At 49.0% G+C, this 24,360-nt stretch overlaps 1 protein-coding gene across 1 annotated transcript; it reads left to right on the top strand.

The window, feature by feature from the left end:
• The first annotated feature begins 2,458 nt into the window (after nucleotides 1-2,458).
• Nucleotides 2,459-7,976, top strand: LOC119961702 (zinc finger protein 239-like). The gene is made up of 2 exons (XM_038788990.1): nucleotides 2,459-2,507; nucleotides 7,109-7,976. The coding sequence occupies exon 2, from the start codon at nucleotides 7,217-7,219 to the stop codon at nucleotides 7,832-7,834; it is 618 nt and encodes a 205-aa protein (XP_038644918.1). The 5' UTR covers nucleotides 2,459-2,507; nucleotides 7,109-7,216; the 3' UTR covers nucleotides 7,835-7,976.
• Nucleotides 7,977-24,360: the final 16,384 nt, after the last annotated feature.

Genomic DNA, 24,360 nt, shown 5'->3' with positions numbered 1-24,360 from the left:
AAGTGGAAGAGAAATGCTTTACGCCACAGGAAAAAACAATTCCTGACTCTAAAAGGTGCAGTGAGATGGTCGGGGGATAAGCAGTGATGGAAACCTCATTTAGACATGGTCGGTGGAAGTACAATAACATTTTTTTTTAAATAAATTACAGGATGCTGGTTAGGCCAGCATTTATTGTCCATCCTTAGATGCCCTTCAGAAGGTGGTGCTGAGTTGCCTTCTTGAACCGCTGCAGTCCTGGGTGTGTAGGTACATGCACCGTGCTGTTAGGGAGGGAGTTCCAGGATGTTGCCCCAGCGACAGGAGGAGCAGCGACATATTTCCAGCTCAGGGTGGTGAGTGACTTGGAGGGAAGCCTCCAGGTGGTGGGGGCCCCAGGTAGCTGCTGCTCTTGTCCTTCTAGATAGTAGTGGTCGTGGGTTTGGAATGTGTTGTCTAAGGAACCTTGGTGAGTTACTGCAGTGCATCTTGTAGATGGTACACACGGCTGCCACTGTTAGTCGGTGGTGGAGGGTTTCAATGTTTGTGGAAGGGGGGCAATCAAGCGGGCTGCTTTGTCCTGGATGGTGTCAAGCTTCTTTAGTGTTGTTAGAACTGCACTCATCCAGGCAAGTGGAGAGTATTCCATTACAGTCCTGACTTGTGCCTTACAGGTGATGGACAGGCTTTGAGGGGAGTCAGGTGGTGAGTTACTCGCCGTAGGATTCCTAGCCTTTGACCTGCCCTGGTAGCCACAGTATTAATGTGGCTAGTCCAGTTCAGTTTCTGATCAATGGAACCATGCTAAATATATTTAAAATATGTTAAAACTCATTCATTACTGGAGTCGGAGAACAATGGTTGAAGGTGATTCGGGAGAGCAGGGGTAAAGCAGATGGAGATGGATTCAGGCCCAGAGTAAATAACAGACCCACAAATCTTTGGAGGCGTGGGGCACAATGTCCCAGGAGAGAGAGAGAGATCCAGAGAGCAGAATTCACTTCTTTTCCTTGACTTCTCTACTTATCATCTGGGTCCCTGCAAATCAGGGAAATGGACGGTCAAATTCCCCAGATCAAAGGCTAATGCAGTTTGATAGACAGGTTGTCTCCATTCTGAACAATGGGGAACAACCTCCACCCAGTCATTCAAAATTTTGCCACTTACACAGATGGCGGCCGGACATGTGCCTTGCTGCATCTTTCCCACCAGAAAGATTGAGGCTCCAGTCGTCGGGTAAACATTCTCCAAGGCGGCCTTCAAGACACAGGACAACAAGGGCAGCATGACAAGCGGTTAGCACTGGGACTGCAGCGCTGAGGACCCAGGTTCAAATCCTGGTCCTGGGTCACTATCCATCTGGAGTTTGCACATTCTCCCCGTGTTTACGTGGGTTTCACCCCACAACCCAAAGATGTGCAGGTTAGGTGGATTGGCCAGGCTAAATTGCCCCTTAATTGGGAAAAAAAAAATTGGATACTCTAAATTTATTTTTAAAAAGACACAGAGGCAACCCAAAATTGCCGAGCAGAAACTGGTCGTCAAACTCTGCTCGCATGAGGCCGTCCTGAACCAGGATCTCGGGTTCATATCACATTACATGTAACCCCGACCATACTGCCCGGGTTTACAGAATCCTACTCACTGTCCTGGCTTGAGACAATTCACACCTCGATTACTGTGATTATCCCTCACTCCACTCACTCTGTTTGTTCCTATAGAGACTGTCATTCCAGTCTGTAATGAGTGAATTAAAATCACTTATTGTCACAAGTAGGCTTCAATTAAGTTACTGTGAAAAGCCCCTAGTCGCCACATTCCGGAGCCTATTCAGTGAGGCTGGTACGGGAATTGAACCCGTGCTGCTGGCCTGCCTTGGTCTGCTTTAAAAGCCAGCGATTTAGCCCAGTGTGCTAAACCAGCCCTGTTTAATTATATGGCAATTGTGTCTCTGCCTATATATACTATGTTTGTGAAACTGCCTCCACTTCACCTGAGGAAGGAGCAGCGCCTTGTCCCCTGTGCTCACCCCAGCCCAGAGGCGGCATCTCCACCCCACCAGAAAGATGGCGTCAAACAAGGCCCACCACGAGAAGTTGTGGCTCTGTTCCGCTTAAATATTGGGACTGGGAAGTTATTTTTCATAGTTTCAGCTTGAAAAGGATGTTTTGATGCCTCTCCACCAACCTGGCAGATCTGTCCTCCCGGAGCACCGCCACCCGGAACCGACCGCGGCCCCGAGACAGCTCAGCCCCGCCCCTCATTGTCTCCGATTGGCTGGAGGACCAGCCTCTCCCACATGGTTGTCCAGCCCCGCCTCTCATTCACTCCGATTGGTTGGAGGAGCAGCCTCTCCGACTCGGTCCTGCAGTCCCGCCCCCACTTTCTATTGGTCGCGAACCGCCGTCAATCATGCCCAGGGAGCTGGAGCCTGCGTGGTGCAGCTGCCAGGGCTGAACATTATTGCGCATGCGCGGGATCGAGGCCTTTGGCGGAAGGAGCCGGAGAAGCGGAGTCAGCGTCAGGCGGTGGGTGGGAGGATTTGGAAACACTTTGTGGGTCCGCAAACCCTTCACCATCATTGTCAGCTCCCTGGTTTGCAGCTGCGGAGCTCAGATCAATGAGGACTCTGATCTCTGGCAAGGAAGGAAATTCCCAGACAGCAGTGGAAGCTGCTTCATTATTGAGAAAAGGAAATGCTGTGCAGATCTGTCCATCAGCATGAGTTAGCACCTTCTGGAGAATAGGGAGGGTGTATCTTCGATGCAGCAAAGTGAGAATGGAGGGAGTGAGTGTATGTGGGGAGGGGGGCGGAGTGAGTGTATGTGGGGGGGGGGCGGAGTGAGTGTATGTGGGAGGGGCGGAGTGAGTGTATGTGGGGGGGGCGGAGTGAGTGTATGTGGGGGGGGCGGAGTGAGTGTATGTGGGGGGGTGGAGTGAGTGTATGGGGGGGGGCGGAGTGAGTGTATGTGGGGGGGGCGGAGTGAGTGTATGTGGGGGGGGCGGAGTGAGTGTATGTGGGGGGCGGAGTGAGTGTATGTGGGGGGGGCGGAGTGAGTGTATGTGGGGGGGCGGAGTGAGTGTATGTGGGGGGGCGGAGTGAGTGTATGCGGGGGGGGCGGAGTGAGTGTATGCGGGGGGGGGCGGAGGTGAGTATGTGGGGGAGGGGGGCGGAGTGAGTGTATGTGGGGGAGGGGGCGGAGTGAGTGTATGTGTGGGAGGGGGGCGGAGTGAGTGTATGTGGGGGGGGCGGAGTGAGTGTATGTGGGGGGGCGGAGTGAGTGTATGTTGGGGGGGCGGAGTGAGTGTATGTGGGGGGGGGGGGCTGAGTGTGTGTATGGGGGGCGGAGTGAGTATGTGGGGGGGCGGAGTGAGTGTATGTGGGGGGGCGGAGTGAGTGTATGGGGGGGGCGGAGTGAGTGTATGGGGGGGGGCGGAGTGAGTGTATGGGGGGGGCGGAGTGAGTGTATGGGGGGGTGGAGTGAGTGTATGGGGGGGCGGAGTGAGTGTATGTGGGGGGGGCGGAGTGGAGTGTATGTGGGGGGGGCGGAGTGAGTGTATGGGGGGGAGGGGGGCGGAGTGAGTGTATGTGGGGGGGGGGCGGGAGTGAGTGTATGTGGGGGGGGCGGAGTGAGTGTATGTGGGGGGGCGGAGTGAGTGTATGTGGGGGGGCGGAGTGAGTGTATGTGGGGGGGGGCGGGGGAGTGAGTGTATGTGGGGGGGTGGAGTGAGTGTATGTGGGGGGGCGGAGTGAGTGTATGTGGGGGGGGCGGAGTGAAGTGTAGTGGGGGGGGGCGGAGTGAGTGTATGTGGGGGGGGGGCGAGTGAGTGTATGTGGGGGGGTGGAGTGAGTGTATGTGGGGGGGGGCGGAGTGAGTGTATGTGGGGGGGGGGCGGAGTGAGTGTATGTGGGGGGCGCGGAGTGAGTGTATGTGGGGGGGGGGAGTGAGTGTATGTGGGGGGGGGGGAGTGAGTGTATGTGGGGGGGGGGGCGGAGTGAGTGTATGTGGTGGGGGTGGAGTGAGTGTATGGGGGGGGGGGCGGCGGTGAGTGTATGGGGGGGGGGCCGGAGTGAGTGTATGTGGGGGGTGGAGTGAGTGTATGTGGGGGGGCGCGGAGTGAGTGTGTGGGGGGGGGTGAGTGTATGTGGGGGCGGAGTGAGTGTATGTGGGGGGGGGGGGAGTGAGTGTATGTGGGGGGGCGGAGTGAGTGTATGTGGGGGGGGAGTGAGTGTATGTGGGGGGGGCGGAGTGAGTGTATGTGGGGGGGGTGGAGTGATGTGGGGGGGGCGGATGAGTGTATGTGGGGGGGCGGAGTGAGTGTATGGGGGGGGGGGAGTGAGTGTATGTGGGGGGGGGAGTGAGTGTATGTGGGGGGCGGAGTGAGTGTATGTGGGGGGCGGAGTGAGTGTATGTGGGGGGCGGAGTGAGTGTATGTGGGGGGGGCGGAGTGAGTGTATGTGGGGGGGGGGGCGGAGTATATGTGGGGGGGGCGGAGTGAGTGTATGTGGGGGGGCGGAGTGAGTGTATGTGGGGGGGAGTGATGTGTATGGGGGGAGTGAATGTATGTGAGTGGGGGGGGGTTAATGTATGTGAGTGGGGAGGGGGGAGAGTGTATGGAGGGAGCCAGTGTGTGGGGGGAGAGGAAGTGTGGGGGGGAGAGGAGGTGGGGGGGAGGAAGTGTGGGGGGGGAGAGGAGGTGGGAGGGAGAGGAGGGGGTAGGGTGAGGAGGGGGGAGAGGAGAAGGGACGGGGGAGAGGAGAGGAGGGGAGAGAGAGGAGGAGGGGGAGAGAGAGGGGAAGGAGGGGAGAGAGAAGAGGGAGGGGGAGAGAGAAGAGGGAGGGGGAGAGAGAAGAGGGAGGGGGAGAGAGAAGAGGGAGGGGAGAGAGAAGAGGGAGGGGGAGAGAGAGAGGGAGGGGAGAGAGAAGAGGGAGGGGGAGAGAGAAGAGGGAGGGGGAGAGAAGAGGGAGGGGGAGAGAAGAGGGAGGGGGAGAGAAGAGGAGGGGGAGGGGAGAGGAGGGATATAAAAATATTGAAAATGGGATAAAGGTTGATTGGCTGACAGTCAATCACTGTCCTGTAAGGTAATGAGTCCTTTTGCTTCCCAATTGGCCGAGGAAGGCAGTGTGTCACAAGGATGGATGTGTTGACCGATTAATGGCTGGAGGATGGGTCAGGTCATGTGGTCAAACCTCCTGGAATACATTTAATCAAAATTAGTGAGGAGAGAATGTTGTGAATTTCTATCCTAAACTGACAGTGAGGTTTCTGTAAATTTATAGGATACTGGAAGTGGAGGTTTAACAGACGGGAAACAAAAACCAAACGTCACATCGCGATCTGACAGAGTCACTCGATTCATTAGAAACTGAATATCAGCAGCATCTGGGTGTGGAAGGTAAAAGGTTTGTCTGTTCTGTCTGTGAGGGAAGATTTCAGGTCTCAGTGTGACTGGAAAAGCCCCGAGATTAGCAAACCCTGGTTAGACCAAACCTGGAGAACTGTGTTCAGTTCTGGACAACAAACCTGAGGAAGGATAGAATGGCCTCGGAGGGAGTGCAGCACAGATTTACCTGAGTGATATCGGAACCCTCCGGGGTTAAATTACAAAACTAGATTACACAAAAGAGTCAGAGACATGATGGCACAGAGAAGGGCATTTGGCCCATTGAATCCATGCTAGCTCTCTGGAGCAATCCAGTCAGTCCCATTCTCCTGCTCCCTGTATCCTCACAGGTTTATTTCCCTCAACTGTGTATCCAATTTCCTTTTGAAATCAAATGATTCATTGTGTCTATTTTCAAACTCCCTGATAGGCAGCAAGTTTAGGGTTATTGCTGCTCGCTGTGTAAAAACATACATCTCATATCACCTCATGTCTCCTGTACCTTTTACATACAAACTAGGAGCAGGCCACCCGGCCCTGCTCCCTTTCAATAAGATTGCTGCTGATCTCATTCTAACCTCAACTCCACATTCCTGCCTTCCCCTGATAACCTTTCACCCCCTTGCCCATCAAGAATCTATCCAGCTCTGCCTTAAAAATATGCAAGGACTCTGCTTCCACTGCCTTTGAAGGACGTGATTGCCAAAGTTTTACAACCCTCTAGAATAAAAAATCCTCGTCCCCATCTGAAGTGGGCGACTCCTTATTTTGCAACAGTGATGCCCTTGTTCTCGATTCTCCCACAAGAGAAGACATTCTCTCCACATCCAACTTGTCAAGACCCCTCAGGATCTTATATAGATCAATCCAGGTTTTACCATAAACTTTAAATCCATGTCCCTAGAGCTTGTACGATCAGTGAATGGAAACAGAGTTACTTTGTCCACCCGACGGAAATCAGCCATAATCTTGTGTCCCTGAATCAAATCTCCCCTCAACCTCCTTTGCTGGAACCATTCTGGTAAATCTCCTCTGCACCTTCTCAAGAACCTTCATATCCTTCCTGAAGAGTGGTGACCAGAGCTTTATAAAGATTCATAGAATAGAATTAGAACCATAGAATTCCTACAGTGCAGGAGGCCATTCAGCCCATCAAGTCTGCACTGATTCTCTGAAAGGGCACCCTGCCTAGGCCCACACCCCTACCCTGTCCCTGTAACCCCATAGCCCCACCTAACCTGCACATCCCTGGACACTAAGGGGCAATTTATCAAGGTCAATCGACCTAACTTTCCCTTCTTTGGACTGTTGGAGGAAACCTGAGCACCGGGTGGAAGCCCACGCAGACACGGGGAGAAAGTGCAAATTCCACACAGACAGTCACCAAGGCCGGAATTCAACCCGGGTCCCTGGCGCTGTGAGGCAGCAGTGCTAATCACTGTGCCACCAGAAGCATAGTTTCAGAATCAATATTTCTATTTATGAAGCTCAAGGTCGAATATGCTTTGCCAACTAATCTGTTAATATGTCTTGTAGATATACAAAATCCCTCTTCGCCTCTTTCTCTCTCCTCCCAAAGAGGCCAGTTGGGTTTTATAACAATCCAGCCGTTTTCATGGTCACTTTTTCCCAGTGCCGGCCCCACAAATGACCAGATTCATTCAGCTCAATTTCACAACCTGCCTTTGTGTTTTTGTGGGTTCTCTCTCACTCCCTATTTTCTGTTTTTAAATCCGTTTCACAGGTTGTTCGAAGGGGAGGCTTCAAAGTCCGGAAACTCAAACCAAGCATCACATCAGGATCTGACAGAGTCCTCAATTGTACATATGCTGAATATCATCGGACTTGGAACATGGAAGGAAAAGGCATTGTTCACAGTGGGGAGAAACCGTACACGTGTTGTGTGTGTGGACGAGGATTTGCTCGATCATCAGGCCTCAAAAGCCACAAATGCAGTCACACTGAGGAGAAACCGTGGAAATGTGTAGACTGTGGGAAAAGATTCACTTCCCCATCCAAGCTGGATACTCATCGACGCAGTCACACTGGGGAGAGACCATTCACCTGCTCCAAGTGTGGGAAGGGATTCACTGAGCCATCCACCCTGCAAAAACATCAGCGAGTTCACACTGGTGAGAAACCATTTACCTGCTCAGAGTGTGGGAAGGGATTCACTCAATCATCCCAACTGCAGACGCACCAGCGAATTCATACTGGGGAGAGGCCATTCGCTTGTTCCAAGTGTGGGAAGGGATTCACTCAGTCAGCCGACCTGCTGAGACACCAGCTAATTCATACAGGGGAGAGGCCATTCACCTGCTCAGAGTGTGGGGAGGGATTCACTCAGTCATCCCATCTGCTGCGACACCAGCTAATTCATACTGGGAGGAGGCTGTTCATCTGCTCAGATTGTGGGAAGGGATTCACCGCTTCATCCTCCCTGCGGAGACACCAACGTGGCCATAGGTAACCACAATGATTGGATTTTGCTGTTACATTCAGGACTGAATGGATATGTTCATTTGGGTCTCTTTCTGTTGTGAACAAACTCCAGCCCATTTACAGAGGCTAATATTCTGGCTAAAAGTCAAATAAATTAGATTTGTGCGAAATATACCATGTGCGGAAACTTTTTAATATCTCTGACACAAGTTAGTTCCTTTTGAAGTTCTCTCGCTCTCCTCTGTCTCTTCCATCCTCACCTACAACAAGAAGTGTGAGGAGCTTGTGAAGCTTCTTTGTGACTGAGATTGAGTCAATCCGATCAGCTGCCTCTGCTGCTTCCCTCCCTTCCACGAGCCCACTGGACCAAACTGTCTCTAAATTTCATCCTTTCCCAAGCCCTGAACCCACATCTTTCTCCAGTTTCCCTCCCATCTCCCCTCGTGCCCTCTCGGAGCTCATCTTGTCCATGAGACCCAGCTCCTGCTCCATTAACCCTATTCCCATTGAGCTACTGATCAGCCAACTACCCTGTGTCCATGGATATTGTCAACATTTCTCTCTCTTCAGGTACTGTCCCTCTGTCCTTCAAATCTGCCGTCATCACCCCCTCCTCAATAAAACAAACCCTTGACCCTGCCATTCTTACAAATTACTGCCCCATCTTCAACCTCCCTCTCCTCTCCAAACTCTTTGAACATGTTGTCACCTCCCAAATCCTTGCCCATCTTTCCCAGAACTCCCATGTTTGAATCCCTTCAATCAGGTCTCTGCCCTGTCACAGTGAAATACAAGAGACAAACAGAATCTCACCCAGAGAGGAAGACAGACAATCCGGGAGCTTGGATCCAACACGGATATGTCCATAAGACCAGAAGACAAGGGTAGCAGCACAGTCATTATCGAGAGACAACAATACCTGCTGGAGACAGACAGACAACTAAACAACATGAATCACAACACCAAGATACCTAGACCCATATACCCCAGACAGAATTTCATAGAATTTACAGTGCAGAAGGAGGCCATTCGGCCCATCGAGTCTGCACCGGCTCTTGAAAAGAGCACCCTACCCAAGCCCACACCTCCACCCTATCCCCATAACCCAGCAACCCCACCCAACACTAAGGGCAATTTTGGACACTGAAGGCAATTTAGTATGGCCAATCCACCTAACCTGCACATCTTTGGACTGTGGGAGGAAACCGGAGCACCCGGAGGAAACCCACGCAGACACGGGGAGGATGTGCAGACTCCACACAGACAGTGACCCAGCCGGAATCAAACCTGGGACCCTGGAGCTGTGAAGCTACTGTGATAACCACAATGCTGCCCTAAGGAGAATTGGAGACAGACTGGAAGAGCTCAGACTCCAGACACATTAACCAAAAACTGATGGGAATATATGAGGGGACAACAGGCAGAACCAAGGAAGTTCTACCTGCTCCTTAAAATACCCAAACACAGAATAATAATTTTTATTATTGTCACAAGTAGGATTACATTAACACTGCAATGATGTTACTGTGAAAATCTCCTAGTCAACATACTCTGGAACTGTTTGAGTACATATATTGGGAGAGAAACAGAGGTAACGTTTGTTCCTTGTTGTAACAGTTCTGTAGAAGGGTGAATGGACTCTAATTTAAAGTCCATTGAAGTGAAAAGTGGAAAGTATTTTACTCAGAGGTTTGACACAGGAAGAAGTTTTAGTCTGTGTGAAGTTCAATCTTCATTTACACAAAGCCCGCAGTCTGATTGGCTGGAGGACCAGAGTCCACCTGGTCTTCCAAATCCTCCCATTGGTCAACATCGCTCAGGCAGGAAGAGGTTTTGGAACCCGCGCCCACTTAGCCAATGGTAAGAACTCAAAATGATACAGTCTCAGCCAATGAGGGAGATCCAGGATCAGCCCCGACCCTCATTCACTCCGATTGGTTGGAAGACCAGCTGTACCTTTAAGAAATGAGTGTTTATCAAATAGCTGCAGTGATATCAGAGTGTGGGTGGAGCTGGGCTGTCTTCTGTCTTCACTGCATATATCTGATAAACACGCATTTCTTAAAGGTACATGCAATTCAGCTATTTGATAATCACCCAGGTCTTAAAGGTACTCTCACATGACAACTCTGAATTCTCCCTCTGAACAGGCTCCGGAATGTGCTGACGAGGGGCTTGTCACAGTAACTTCACTGCAGTGTTAATGTAAGACTACTTGTGACAATAAAGATTAGGATTATAAATAAAAATGTTCTGGCAAATTTCCATCCTGCCTGCGATGATTCTCACGACCGGAAATATGACCCCAACAAATGAGGTGAAGCCAAATCTTTAAAAGTCAAAGTCTTTATTTCAAATTGTTGCCGTGCTGTCAGGGGAAAGGGTTAACTTCTTTGCTTGTTTACAAAAGGGAAGAGGAAACATTCACAAAGCTTCCCACAGCTTGTGAGCTCCGAAACATAACTTCAAGGCTGAAGTTTATCTTCAGAGATTGAAACATTTTGGTGCCTTTTCCAATTGTCCCAGTAAATTGTGATTCACACTGAAAGGTTTACTTTCACTCAGTAATTAGAACATTTCACTTTCTCAGCACTGACACTTTAGATCAAATCCCAATTGTTCTCTTCTCTTGTAGCTGGTGTGTGGAGAAGATCATGTTCACTGTGGATCTGTCAGCACAGAAACCGCACTGTGCTTCTGGATAAACTCAGTCTGCAAGTAGATGAATCTTTTAAACAGGGAGAATGTGCAAACTCCACACGGACAGTGGCCCGGAGCTGGGATTGAACATGGGTCCTTGGCGCCGTGAGGCAGTAGCGATAACCACTGTGTGACCAGTGACCATTCTTTTAGTCAGACAAATAAATGTGTGAACCTGTTAAGGAGATGGGTGGGAGGAGTTGGAAAACACTTTGTGGAGCCCCTAACCTACATGAAAATATTTTTCCCCAAGATTTAACAGGGCCACTCCATTTACCAGGAGCTGAATATCATTGGCCTGTGAATGTGGAAGAAGAAATGTTTGACTGTTCTGTCTGTAGGAAAAGATTTCCTATTTTCAAATGAATTTAGAGTACCCAATCGTCTTTTTCCAATTAAGGGGCAATTTAGCTTGGCCAATCCACCTAATCTGCACACCTTTGGTTGTGGAGGTGAGATCCACGCAGACATGGGAAGAACCATAGAATTTACAGTGCAGAAGGAGGCCATTCAGTCCATCAAGTCTGCACCAGCCCTTTGCAAAGAGCACCCCACTTAAGATCCACGCCTCCACCCCATTCCCTTTATCCCCTAACCCAACTTAACCTTTCTGGACATTAAGGGCAATTTAGCATAGCCAATCCACCTATTGTTAAACTGTGGGAGGAAACCGGAGCACCTGGAGGAAACCCATGCACACACGGGGAGAACATGCAGAGTCCACAGACAGTGACCTGGGGCCGTCATCGAACCCAGGTCCTCAGCACCATAGGCAGCAGTGCTAAGCACTACACCGCCTTGCTGCTCCTAGGGTTCCCACATGGGCCTTTGTGTGACTGAACAGAGCCCCACATGGGGTCAGGCGTCCTTTGAGTTGGTGGGATCCAGAGAGCAGGTTTGCTTCTGTTTCTTTACTTCTCTGTTGCTATCTGATCATAGATATCTACGAGGCAGCACGGTAGCATGGTGGTTAGCATAAATGCTTCACAGCTCCAGGGTCCCAGGTTCTTTTCCCGGCTGGGTCACTGTCTGTGCGGAGTCTGCACGTCCTCCCCGTGTGTGCGTGGGTTTCCTCCGGGTGCTCCGGTTTCCTCCCACAGTCCAAAGATGTGCGGGTTAGGTGGATTGGCCATGCTAAATTGCCCGTAGTGTCCTAAAAAGTAAGGTTAATGGGGGGGGGGGGGTTGTTGGGTTACGGGTATAGGGTGGATACGTGGGTTTGAGTAGGGTGATTATTGCTCGGCACAATATCGAGGGCGGAAGGGCCTGTTCTGTGCTGTACTGTTCTATGTTCTATGTTCTATCTGGGTCTGTGCAAACCGGGGTAATGGGAGGTCAAGTCCCCAGGACAAAGGGTAATGCAATTTGCTGGCCAGGCCGTCTCCATTCTGACCAATGTGGAATAAGCTTCTCCCAGTCATTGAAAATGTTGCCCCCAACAAACATGGTGGTCGTACATGCGCTCTGCTGCTCATTGTCCCGAATAAAGATGGTGGTCGTTATCCCAAACCGATCACTGGACCCTCTCGACGCCGCTCCTTGAAACGGGCGAACGAGGAAGTGATTTTTTTTCCGGATATGGGTTTGCACAACATGTTTGGGAAACCTCTCCACCCACCAGGCTGATTCATCGCTCCCGTGTTCCACAATATTCCTCTTACCCTTTGTGGATCCGAGACAAAAGCTTCTCTACCTCGCCTGGGGATGGTTTAGCTCACTGGGCTAAATAGCTGGCTTTTAAAGCAGGCCAGCAGCACGGTTCAATTCCCGTACCAGCATCCCCGGACAGGTGACAGAATGTGGCGACTAGGGGCTTTTCACAGTAACTTCATTGAAGCCTACTCGTGACAAGAAGCGATTTTCATTTCATTTTTCATTGCCCGCACTGCGCATGCTTCAGTCCCACCCGCCCTCGTTCACTCTGATTGGTTGGAGGACCAGCCTCACTAGCTGGGTCATCCAGACCCGCCCCTTTGTCCTGTTGTTCTAGAGCTGCCGTCAATCACTCCCAGGGCATTGTGATGTGGGGCATGCGCAGTGCGGCTCATGTCCAGGGACAGACGCTTGTTTGTCTCATCTTCAGGCAGGAAGGAGGCGGATAAGCGGAGTCAGCGTTAGGGGCAGTGGGTGGGAGGGGAGGCTTCACAAACACCCAGTGGGGGCCTCAACACCCCCAATAACAAACTAGCCGCACCGCCTCAACACCCAACACAACGGCAGCTGCCGCTTTCTCCCGGTGCCGGGCCTCAGTGGACAAATGTGGCTTCAGGAAGGAAATGCTGCAATGGATTTGTTCAGGAGAAATGATCTTTAACTGAGTTTACTGATCCTGGAGCAGGAGGCGAGAATGGGGGCAATTTCTATCCTGCACTCACACAGATGGAGTTTGAAAACTCCTTTTACAGTGGGTTAAAAGGGGAGGATTCACAGAGGGGAAAGTCAAACGAAACATCACTAAGAGCAGATCCAATTCATCAGGACCTGGATGTAATCGGCCTTTGAGTTTAAGCATTGAGTCGTTACCACTGTGTTAAAAAAAAAGGTCTTCCTCACATTCCCTTGTATCTCTTCGCAAAATCTCAAATCCATGTCCCATAAACCTTTTGTGGGAACAGCTTTTCTTTATCTCATCTAATCTATTAGAAACTTGTACACCTCAATCAAATCTCCCCTCAATGTGCTTCATCCCAAGAGAACAACCCTAGTTTATCCAACCTAACATTGCAACTATAATTCCTCATTCGTGGAATCATTCTGGTAAATCACCTTTGCACCCTCTCAAGAACACTCCTATCCTGCATACTGTGTGGTTATCACTGGTTTGTACAGATCCAGATATTGTCTTCCTGTCCATGATGTCATCACACACCAACAGCTGTGCAGTGACATCACCCCCGTGCCCCAGGTACTTCCTCAACTGGGAGATTTTTCTCTGACTCCAGAGCTTCTGATATCTTTCCTGGCTGCAGGCTCCAGCAAGAGAGTTTAAAATTGAAAACAGTGAAATTGTTCGAATGGGGAGTATTTTGTCCATTCCTCTACAATTTAGAATGTTTAGTGCTGTGCCCTGTTCTCTGTGAGAGTTTTCATAGCTCTGGGGCTGGTGTGACTCCTTTACTGTGTATCTGAATCCATGTTCATCAATTGCACAGATTCACCTCTTCCCTCCCTGATCAGCTCTCTGTCATTGTCTCACTTCCACTCTCTCGAATAATGAGTGTAATTTAGCTGTGTTCAGTATTTTATTGTTACTTTTCCTAACTGTGTCTAAATGAGGTGTCCACCACTGTCCGACCCCTGACCATGTGCTGCCTGTCCAATTATTCAGTATCTTTCACAGTCAGCAATTGTTTTCCCTGTGCCAGTATCCATTTCTATTCCACTTCTGAGTTTATATTGACCATCATATTTTGAATCGCTTTTATTCCCTGTAATTCATTCCGTCCATCCTGAAACATTAAGTCTTTCTCCACATTTACTGCTTGGCCTGTGGAATATTTCCAGAATATTCTCGTTTTATTGCAGATTTCCAGCCGCTGCAGTATATTATTTCTATTGAAGTCAGGATGGTGTGTGACTTTGAGCAGTTGTATGTGATGCTGTTCACATCCAGCTGCTACCCGGGTGTTTCTAGGTGTGGAGGTTGAGTGTTTGGGCATTAACATTCTGGTTGAGTTTTCGATATATGAAATCCCTCTCTTTTATCCCTGCCACTCCCTTTCTCTCTGCTCCCACAGTGTCCAGAGCTTGTGTTGGCCCAGACCAGTTGCAGGTTCCTTTTTCCTGAATGTTTATTGTCATAAGTAGGCTTACATTAACACTGCATTGAAGTTACTGTGAAAAGCCCCTAGTCACCTCATTCCAGCATCTGTTCGGGTACACAGAGGGAGAATTCAGAATGTCCAAAGTACCTAGCAGCATGTCTTTCGGGACATTGGGGGAACCAGTAGGGTTTTTGTGACAATCCAGCAGTTTTCATGGTCAGTTTTTCCCAGAGCCGGCCCCACAAGTGACCAGATTCATTCAGCTCAATTTCACAACCTGCCTTTGTGTTTTTGTGGGTTCTCTCTCACTCACATTTTTCTGTTTTAAAACAATTTCACAGGTTATTAGAAGAGGAACTCGCCAGTCTTGAAACCCAAACCAAACATCACATCAGGATATGACAGAGTCGCCTAATATATCACTGTATTTTGGACATGGAAGGAAAGACTGCTCACAGTGAGCAGAAACTATTTCTGTGTTATGTGTGTGGAAGAGAAGTCAGCCGACTATCTGACCTGTTGAAACATAAATACTGTCACAACAGGGAGAATCGGGGCGGCACGTGGCACAGTGGATAGCATTGGGACTGCGGCACTGAGGACCCAGGTTCGAATCCCGGCCCTGGGTCACTGTCCGTGTGGAGTTTGCACATTCTCCCCGTGTCTGCGTGGGTTTCACCCCCATAGCCCAAAGATGTGCAGGTTAGGTGGATTGGCCACACTAAATTGCCCCTTAATTGGAAAATAAAAAAATAATAATTGGGTACTCTAAATTTAAAAAAAAACAACAGGGAGAATCTCCAGATATTTGGGTGCTGTGTGGAAGGATTCAGTTACCTGTCAGAGCTGGAAGTTCATCAGGGCAGTCCTGTTGGACACTTCACCTGCTTTAAGTGTGGAAGGGATTCACTACCTTATCCCATCTGCTGACACACCGGCGAGGTCACACCCGGACCGTTCAGCTGCTCCAAGTGTGGGAGGGGATTTGCTCACCCATCCAACCTGCTGACACACCAGTGGGTTCACACTGATGTGAGATGTTTTAAAGGCACAGATTGTGGAAAGTGCTTTAAAAGTTCCCAGGAATTGATGTTCCATCGACATGTTCACACTGACGAGACACCGTTCAGGTGCTTACCATGTGGGACTAGATTCAGGCAATCATCTGACCTTATTAAACACCAGTAAGTGCACACTGGGGAGAGGCTGTTCACTTGCTCCGAGTGTGAGAAGGGGTTTACTTGTTTATCCCACCTGCTGACACACCAACAAGTTCCCACTGGAGAAAGATATTCACCTGCTCCAAGTGTGGGAAGAGATTTTCTCACACATTCAATCTAACAAGACTCCAACAGGTTCACACTGACGAGAGATCTTTCCAATGGTCAGACTGTAGGAAGTTCTATAAAAGTTCCCAAGACCTGATGCACCATCCAAGTGTTCACACTGATGAGAGACCGTTCAGATGCTTGGACTGTGGGACTGGATTCAGGTGATCATCTGATCTCACAGCACATCAGCACAGTCACACTGGAGAGAGACTATCCATCTGCTCCGAGTCTGGGAAAGAACAAAGAACAATACAGCACAGGAACAGGCCCTTCGGCCCTCCAAGCCTGTGCCAATCACATGTCCTATCTAGACCAACCACCTGTATTCTTCTATACCCCATCTGTTCATGTGCCTATCCAGATGTCTTAAAAGTCGCTAACGTATCTGCCTGAACCATCTGACTTGGCAGCGCATTCCAGGCCACCACCTCCCTTTGTGTAAAAAAACTTCTCCCGCACATCTCCACTGAATCCATCCCCCTCACCTTGAACTTGTGCCCCATTGTAATTTTCAATTCCGCCCTGGGAAAAAGTGTCCAACTGTTTATCCTATCCATACCCCTAATAATTTTATAAACTTTTATCAGGTCGCCCCTCAGCCTCTGTCTCTCCAAGGAGAACAATCCCAGTTTATTCAATCTCCCCTCATAGCTAGTACCCTCCATACCAGGCAACATCCTGGTAAACCTTTTCTGAACTCTCTCCAAAGCCTCCACGTCCTTCTGGAAGTGCGGTGACCAGAATTGGAACACAGTATTCCAAATGTGGCCTAACCAACGTTCTATGTAACTGGAACATAATCTTTTGAGTTTTTATACTCAATACCCCATCCTAAGAAGGCAAGCTTGCTGTCTGCTTTCTTCACCACCATTTCCATCTGTGCTGCCATTTTTAAGGATCTGTGGGCCTGCACGCCGAGATCTCTCGGTGTCTCTGCTCCTGATGGTTCTGCCATTTATTTTACAGCTTCCACCTGAATTGGATCTACCAAAATGTATCACCTCAAATTTGTCCGGTTTAAATTCCACTTGCCATTTCTCCAGCCAATTTTGCTGCCTACCTATATCCTGTTGTATTCTATGATAATTTTCATCACTATCTGCAATCCTGCAATCTTCATATCATCCGCAAACTTGCTAATCAGACCTGCTACATTTTCTTCCAAATCATTTATATATATTACAAACAGCAGAGGTCCCAGTACTGATCACTGTGGAACGCCATGAGTTACAGATCTCCATTCACTACTTCATTCCATCTGCAGACACACCAGTGCATCCACACTGTGCTGTGGGAACTGTGGCAAAGACCACTCAAAATCACACACCGTCCTGACTTCAATAAAAATAAAATACTGCAGCTTCTGGAAATCTGAAGTAAACTGAGAACATTCTGAAAATATTCCACAGGCCAAGCAGTAACTGTGGAGAAAGAGTTAACATTTCAGGATGTACAGATGAATTACAGGGAATAAAAGCAATGCAAAATGTGATGGTCAATAGAAGCTCAGAAGTGGAATAGAAATGGATATAGCAAAGGGAAAACATTTGCTGACTGTGAAAGATACTGTGGGGATAAAGCTAGTAAATCAGCAGCACATGGTCAGGGGATAGACAGCGCTGGACACCTCAAAGCGAAGCCGCTAGTTTGTTATTGGGGGTGTTGAGGCCTCCCCTCCCACCCACTGCCCCTAACGCCTCCTCCGCTTACCCGCCTCCTTCCCGCCTGAAGATGAGACAAACAAGCGACTGTCCCTGGACATGAGCTGCACTGCGCATGCACCACATCACAATGTCGAGAGTGATTGACGGCAGCTCCGGACCAATAGGAAGAGGGGGCGGGACTGGAGGACCGACCGGGACCGACACTCCAACCAATCGGAGTGAGTGAGGGTGTGGGTGGGACTTCGACTGAAGCATGCGCAGTGCGGGTAATGGCGGTGGAGAGGTGCTTTTATTTCGGATCCACAAAGGGTAAGAGGAATATTGTTGAACACGGGAGCGATGGATCTGCCTCGTGGGTGGAAAAGTTTTCTAAACATGTTGTCCAAGCCCATACCCGGAAAAATCACTTCCTAGTTCCCCCGTTTCACGGAGCGGGGCTGCGAGGGTCCGGTGATCGTTTCGTGATAACGACCGCCATCTTTATTCGGGACAATGAGCAGCAGAGCGCATGTGCGGCCGCCATGTTTGTTGGGGGCAACATTTTCAATGACTGGGAGAAGCTTGTTCCATATTGCTCAGAATAGAGACAACCTGGCCAGCAATCTGCATTACCCGTTGTCCTGGGTACTTGACCTCCCATTTACCCCGGTTTGCACAGACCCAGATATCTATGATCAGAGTAGCAACAGAGAAGTGAAGAAACAAGCAAATTCTGCTCTCTGGATCCCACCAACTCAATGGATATCTGACCCCATGTGCGGCTCTGTTGAGTCACACAGAGACGCATGTCAGAAACACACAATCCTCAGGGCGACACGGCGGTGCAGTGGCTAGCACTGCTGCCTATGGCGCTAAGGAATTGGGTTTGATGCCGGCCCCGAGTCACTGTGTGTGAATCTTCCCGTGTCTGTCTCATCTCCACAACCCAAAGATGTGCAGGGTAGACGGATTGGCCATGCAAAGTTGCTCCTCAACTGGAAAAAAATAATTTGGTACTCTGAGTTTATTTTAATAAAAGAAAATCTTTTCCCACGGACAGAACAGACAAACATTTCTTTTACCACATTCACAGGCCAATGATATTCAGGTCCTGATGAATGGAGTGACTCTGTTAAATCTTGAAGTGAAGTTTGATTGGAGTTTCCATCTGTAAATTCTCCCCTTGTAATATCCTGTAAAAGAAGCTTTCGAAGAAATCACTGGGGGCAGGCACGGTGGCTCAGTGGTTAGCCGAGGACCCGGGTTTGATCCCAGCTCCGTGTCACTGTCTGTATGGAGTTTGCACATTCTCCCTGTGTCTGTGTGGGACTCACTCCCACAATCCAAAAAGATGCGCAGGGTAGGTGAATTGGCCACGCTAAAATTACCCCTCAATTGGGATAAAAAGAATTGGGTAATCTAAAAAAAAAGTTAATTAAAAATAAACAAAAGCCAAAATATTAAAAACAAAATTTTACAAAATCCATTACCAAGTAAGTGCTGAGGAAATGGAGTTTGTAGCAGAGAAGCAAAGACAATGGATAATCTTTTGCAATGTTTAAATGCAGTAAATGTTTGCTCATCCAGTCCAGAATGTCCGTACTGTGTGTGACTGGGAGAGGAATTGGTAGGTGAATGTGTTCTCATACACATGCTGCCCTTGTCCTTTATGGTGATGGAGGCTGAAGGTTAGAGATGTGTCAAATTTATGGTCAAGTTGTGCATGTATAAAAATCTTTCTTCATGCCTACCTCTCCCACCTCTACTCTCTCTCATTGACTCTTCCTCCTCTCACTCCTATTGGAGTTCTGAGTCTTGTGAAGGCCCCGACCAGTTGGCAGGATTCCCTTCTCTGAAGGACATTTACTGAACCAGTTGGGTTTTTTATTGACCATTACCGCAGTTTACATGGTCACTTTTTCCTAGTGTGGCCCACCATGCCTGTTCATTCAGAATTCACTTGCACTCGCTTTAGTTTTCAGTCAATTCAAGAGGTTGACATGGGAAGTGAACAAAAACTGAGAATTCAATCAGCCACGTGCATTCAGTCGCTGATGGTGCAAGGAGCTGGAAACAAACAATCGAGCGACTTTCAGGATTGGAGCCGGTGGGGGGCCGGGGAGCAATAGAAGCTGCGGAGTGAGCCGGAGGCTTCATAAATACCCCGTGGAGGCTTCAACTCCCGAGGAAAATGTTAACGGTCCCGTCTTAAACAGCACCGAACAGAGTGAGAACTGAGCGGTGACAGGCCCGGGTTACCGGCTGCCACCTTTACAGAGGACAAGGTGCCGCAGGGAGCATGCACTGCGAGTCTGGACCGGATACCAACTCTCCCGGACTGACTGACTGGAGTCTCCAGGATTTTATTTTAATCATTTGTGGGAGTCACTGGCTGGGCCAACATTTATTGCCCATCCTTAATTTCCCTAGAACTGAGTGGCTTTCTCAGCCACCTCAAGGGCATTTAAAATGTCAACCACATTGCTGTGGTTTGGAATCATGTCGGCCAGACCAGGTAAGGATGGCAGATTTTCTTTTCTATTCATTCACGGGATGTGGGTGTTGCTGGCTGGGCCAGCATTCACTGCCCAGCCCGAATTGTCCCTGAACTGAGTGTATCTCAGAGAGCATTTTAAGAGTCAACAAGCTGACTGTGGATCTGGAGTCACATGTAGGCCAGACCAGGTAAGGCTAGAAGATTTCCTTCACTGAAGGACAGGAGTGAACCAGATGGGTCTTTACAACAATCGACAATGGTTTCATGATCATCAGTAAACTTTTAATGAATTCAAATGTTACTTTCTGCCTTGGTGAGATTCATGCCTCTGTGTCTGGGAAATCATTAGGACAGTAAAGAAGAATTTTTAAAAATTTTCTTTGAACATTTCTCTTCAGCGGAGATAAAATTATTGAAAATGGGATAAAGGTTGAATGGCTGACAGTCAATCACTGTCCTGTAAGGTAATGAGTTCCTTTGCTTCCCAATTGGCCGAGGAAGGCAGTGTGTCACAAGGATGGATGTGTTGACCGATTAATGGCTGGAGGATGGGGGCAGGTCATGTGATCAAACCTCCAGGAATATATTTAATCAAAGTTGGCGAGGAGAGAATGTTGGGAATTTCTATCCTGAACTGACAGTGAGGTTTCTGTAAATTTACAGGATACTGGAAGTGGAGGTTTAACAGACAGGAACGCAAACCAAACGTCACATCGCGATCTGACAGAGTCACTCGATTCATCAGAACCTGAGTATCAGCAGCATCTGGGTGTGGAAGGTAAAAGGTTTGTCTGTTCTGTCTGTGAGGGAAGATTTCAGGTCTCAGTGTGACTGGAAAAGCCCCGAGATTCACAAACCCTGGTTAGACCAAACCTGGAGAACTGTGTTCAGTTCTGGGTAACAAACCTGAGGAAGGATAGAATGGCCTCGGAGGGAATGTAGCACAGATTTACCTGAGTGATATCTGAACCCCCCCCGGGGTTAAATTACAAAACTAAATTACACAAAAGAGTCAGAGACATGATGGCACAGAGAAGGGCATTCGGCCCATTGAGCCCATGCTAGCTCTCTGGAGCAATCCAGTTATTCTTCTGTTCTATCCCTGTATCCTCGCAGGTTTATTTCCCTTGATGTCCATCTAATTTCCTTTTGTAATCAAATGATTCATGTCTCTATTTTCAAACTCCCTCACAGGCAGCAAGTTTCAGGTCATTGCCACTCGCTGTGTAAAAACATATATCTCCTATCACCTCATATCTCCTGTACCTTTTACATACAAACTAGGATCAGGCCACTCGGCCCCTCGAGCCTGCTCAGCATTCAATAAGACTGCGGCTGATCTCATTCTAACCTCAACTCCACATTCCTGCCTCTCCCTGATGACCTTTCCCCCTTGCTCATCAAGAATGTATCCAGCTCTGCCTTCAAAATATTCAAGGACTCTGCTCCCACTGCCTTTTAAGGACGTGAGTTCTTACAACCCTCGAGAATAAATCCTCATCTCCATCTGAAATGGGTGACTCCTTATTTTGCAACAGTGACCCCTTGTTCCAGAGTCTCCCACAAGAGGAAACGTCCTCTCCACATCCACCCTGACAAGACCCCTGAGGATCTGATATAGTTCAATCCAGGTTTTACCCAAAACTTTAAATCTGTGTCCTGACTACTTGTACGATCAATGAATGGAAACAGAGTTTCTTTGTCCACCCGATGGTAATCTGGCATAATCTTGTGTTCCTGAATCAAATCTCCCCTCAACCTCCTTTGCTGGAACCATTCTGGTAAATCTCCTCTGCACCTTCTCCAAGAACCTCACATTCTTCCTTTTCTTTTTAAATTTAGAGTACCCAATTCATTTTTTCCAATTAAGGGGCACTTTAGCGTGGCCAATCTACCTAACCTGCACATCATCATCATCATAGAATTTACAGTGCAGAAGGAGGCCATTCGGCCCATCGAGACTGCACCGGCTCTTGGAAAGAGCACCCCACCCAAGGTCAACACCTCCACCCTATCCCCATAACCCAGTAATCCCCACCCAACACTAAGGGGCAATTTTGGACACCACGGGCAATTTATCATGGCCAATCCACCTAACCTGCACATCTTTGGACTGTGGGAGGAAACCGGAGAAGCCGGAGGAAACCCACGCACACACGGGGAGGATGTGCAGACTCCGCACAGACAGTGACCCAAGCCGGAATCGAACCTGGGACCCTGGAGCTGGGAAGCCATTGTGCTATCCACAATGCTACCGTGCGCATCTTTGGGTTGTGGGTGCGAAACCCACGGAAACACGGGGAGAATGTGCAAACTCCACACGGATGGTGGCCCAGAGCTGGGATCAAACCTGGGACCTCGGTGCTGTGAGGCAGCAGTGCTAACGTTCTGCCTTCTTCATATTCTTCCTGAAGCGTGGTGACCAGAGCTTCATAGAATTCCTTCAGTGCAGAATCATAGAATTTACAGTGCAGAAGGAGGCCATTCAGCCCATCAGGTCTGCACTGGCCTTTGGAAAGAACACCCTACTTAAGCTCACCCCTCCACCTGTCTCTGGAACCCAGTGATCCCAACTAACCTTTGGACACTAAGGGGCAATTTAGCATGGCCAATCCACCCAACCTGCACATCTTGGGACTGTGGGAGGAAACCGGAGGAAACTTGCGCAGACACGGGGAGAAATTGCAAATTCCAGACATTGTCACCCGAGACTCGAATTGAACCCGGAACCCTGGAGCTGTGAGGCAGCAGTGCTAACCACTATGCTGCCAGAAGCATAGTTTCAGCATCAATATTTCAATTTATGAAGCTCAAGGTCGAATATGCTTTGTCTTAATATGTCTTGCAGACATACAAAATCCCTCTTCACCTCTTTCTCTCTCCTCCCAAAGAGGTCAATTGGGTTTTAGAACAATCCATAGTTTTCATGGTCACTTTTTCCCAGAGCAGCCCCAAGAAATGACCAGAATCATTAAGTAAATTCACAACCTGCCTTTGTGTTTTTGTGGGTTCTCTCTCACTCCCTATTTTCTGTTTTCAATCAATTTCACAGGGCGTTCGAAGAGGGGGATTCAAAGTCCGGAAACTCAAACAAAACATCACATCAGGATCTGACAGAGTCCTCAATTTATCATATCCTGAATATCATCGTTCTTTGAACATGGAAGGAAAAAGCAGTGGGGAGGAACCGTACTTGATTTGTGTGTGTGGACGAGGATTCGCTCTATCATCAGGCCTCACAGGCCACAAATGCAGTCACACTGAGGAGAAACCGTGGAAATGTGGGGACTGTGGCAAAGGATTCCCTTCCCCATCCAAGCTGGAAATTCATCGACGTAGTCACACTGGTGAGAGGCCATTCACCTGCTCCAAGTGTGGGAAGGGATTCACTGACTCATCCGCCCTGCAAAATCACCAACGCAGTCACACTGGGGAGAGACCGTTCATCTGCTCGGAGTGTGGGAAGGGATTTACTGTTTCATCTGACCTGCTGAGTCACCAGCGAGTTCACACTGATGAGAGACTGTTTAAATGTCCAGACTGCGGGAAGTGCTATAAAAGTTCTGGGAGTCTGACACGCCATCAACGTGTTCACACTGACGAAAGACCGTATAGTTGCTCCCACTGTGGGACTGGGTTCACACAATCAATTCAGCTCACTATACATCAGCGAACCCACACTGGGGAGAGGCCATTCACCTGCTCCGAATGTGGGAAGGGATTCACCGCTTCATCCGCCCTGCAAAATCACCAGCGAATTCACACTGGGGAGAGACCATTCACCTGCTCCAAGTGTGGGAAGAGATTCACCCAATCATCCACTCTGTCCACACACCAGCGAATTCACACTGGGGAGAGACCGTTCACCTGCTCCAAGTGTGGGAAGGAATTCACTCGTTCATCCCACCTGCTGAGGCACCAGCGAATTCACATCGGGGAGACGCCATTCACCTGCTCCAAGTGTGGGAAGGGATTCACCACTTCATCCTTCCTACTGAGACACCAACGAGGCCACAAGTAACCATAATGATTGGGTTTTGCTGTTCTTCACATTCAGGACTGAACCATGTTCATTTGGGTCTCTTTCTGCTGATAACAAACTCCAGCCCATTTACAGGGGCTAATATTCTGGCTAAAAGTCAAATAAATTAGATTTGTGTGAAACACGCAGTGTGTTGGAACTTTTTAATATCTCTGACACAACTTAGTTTCTTTTGAAGTACTCTCGCTCTCCCCTGTCTCTTCCATCCTCACCTCCAACAAGAAGTGTGAGGAGCTTGTGGAGCTTCTTTGTGACTGAGATTGAGTCAATCCGATCAGCTGCCTCTGCTGCTTCCCTCCCTTCCACGAGCCCACCGGACCAAACTGTCTCTAAATTTCATCCTATCTCGAGCCCTGAATTCACATCTTTCTCTAGTTTCTCTCCCATCTCCCCTCAAGCCCTCTCAGAGCTCATCATGTCCATGAGACCCAGCTCCTGCTCCATCGACCCTATTCCCACTGAGCTACTGATCAGCCAACTACCCTGTGTCCATGGATATTGTCAACATTTCTCTCCCTTCAGGTACTGTCCCTCTGTCCTTCAAATCTGCCATCATCACCCCCTCCTCAACAAAACA

Source organism: Scyliorhinus canicula, unplaced genomic scaffold (genome assembly GCF_902713615.1).
Source record: "Scyliorhinus canicula unplaced genomic scaffold, sScyCan1.1, whole genome shotgun sequence".
In the NCBI taxonomy this organism is placed as follows: domain Eukaryota; kingdom Metazoa; phylum Chordata; class Chondrichthyes; order Carcharhiniformes; family Scyliorhinidae; genus Scyliorhinus; species Scyliorhinus canicula.
This window is presented reverse-complemented; position numbering and strand designations above follow the sequence as displayed.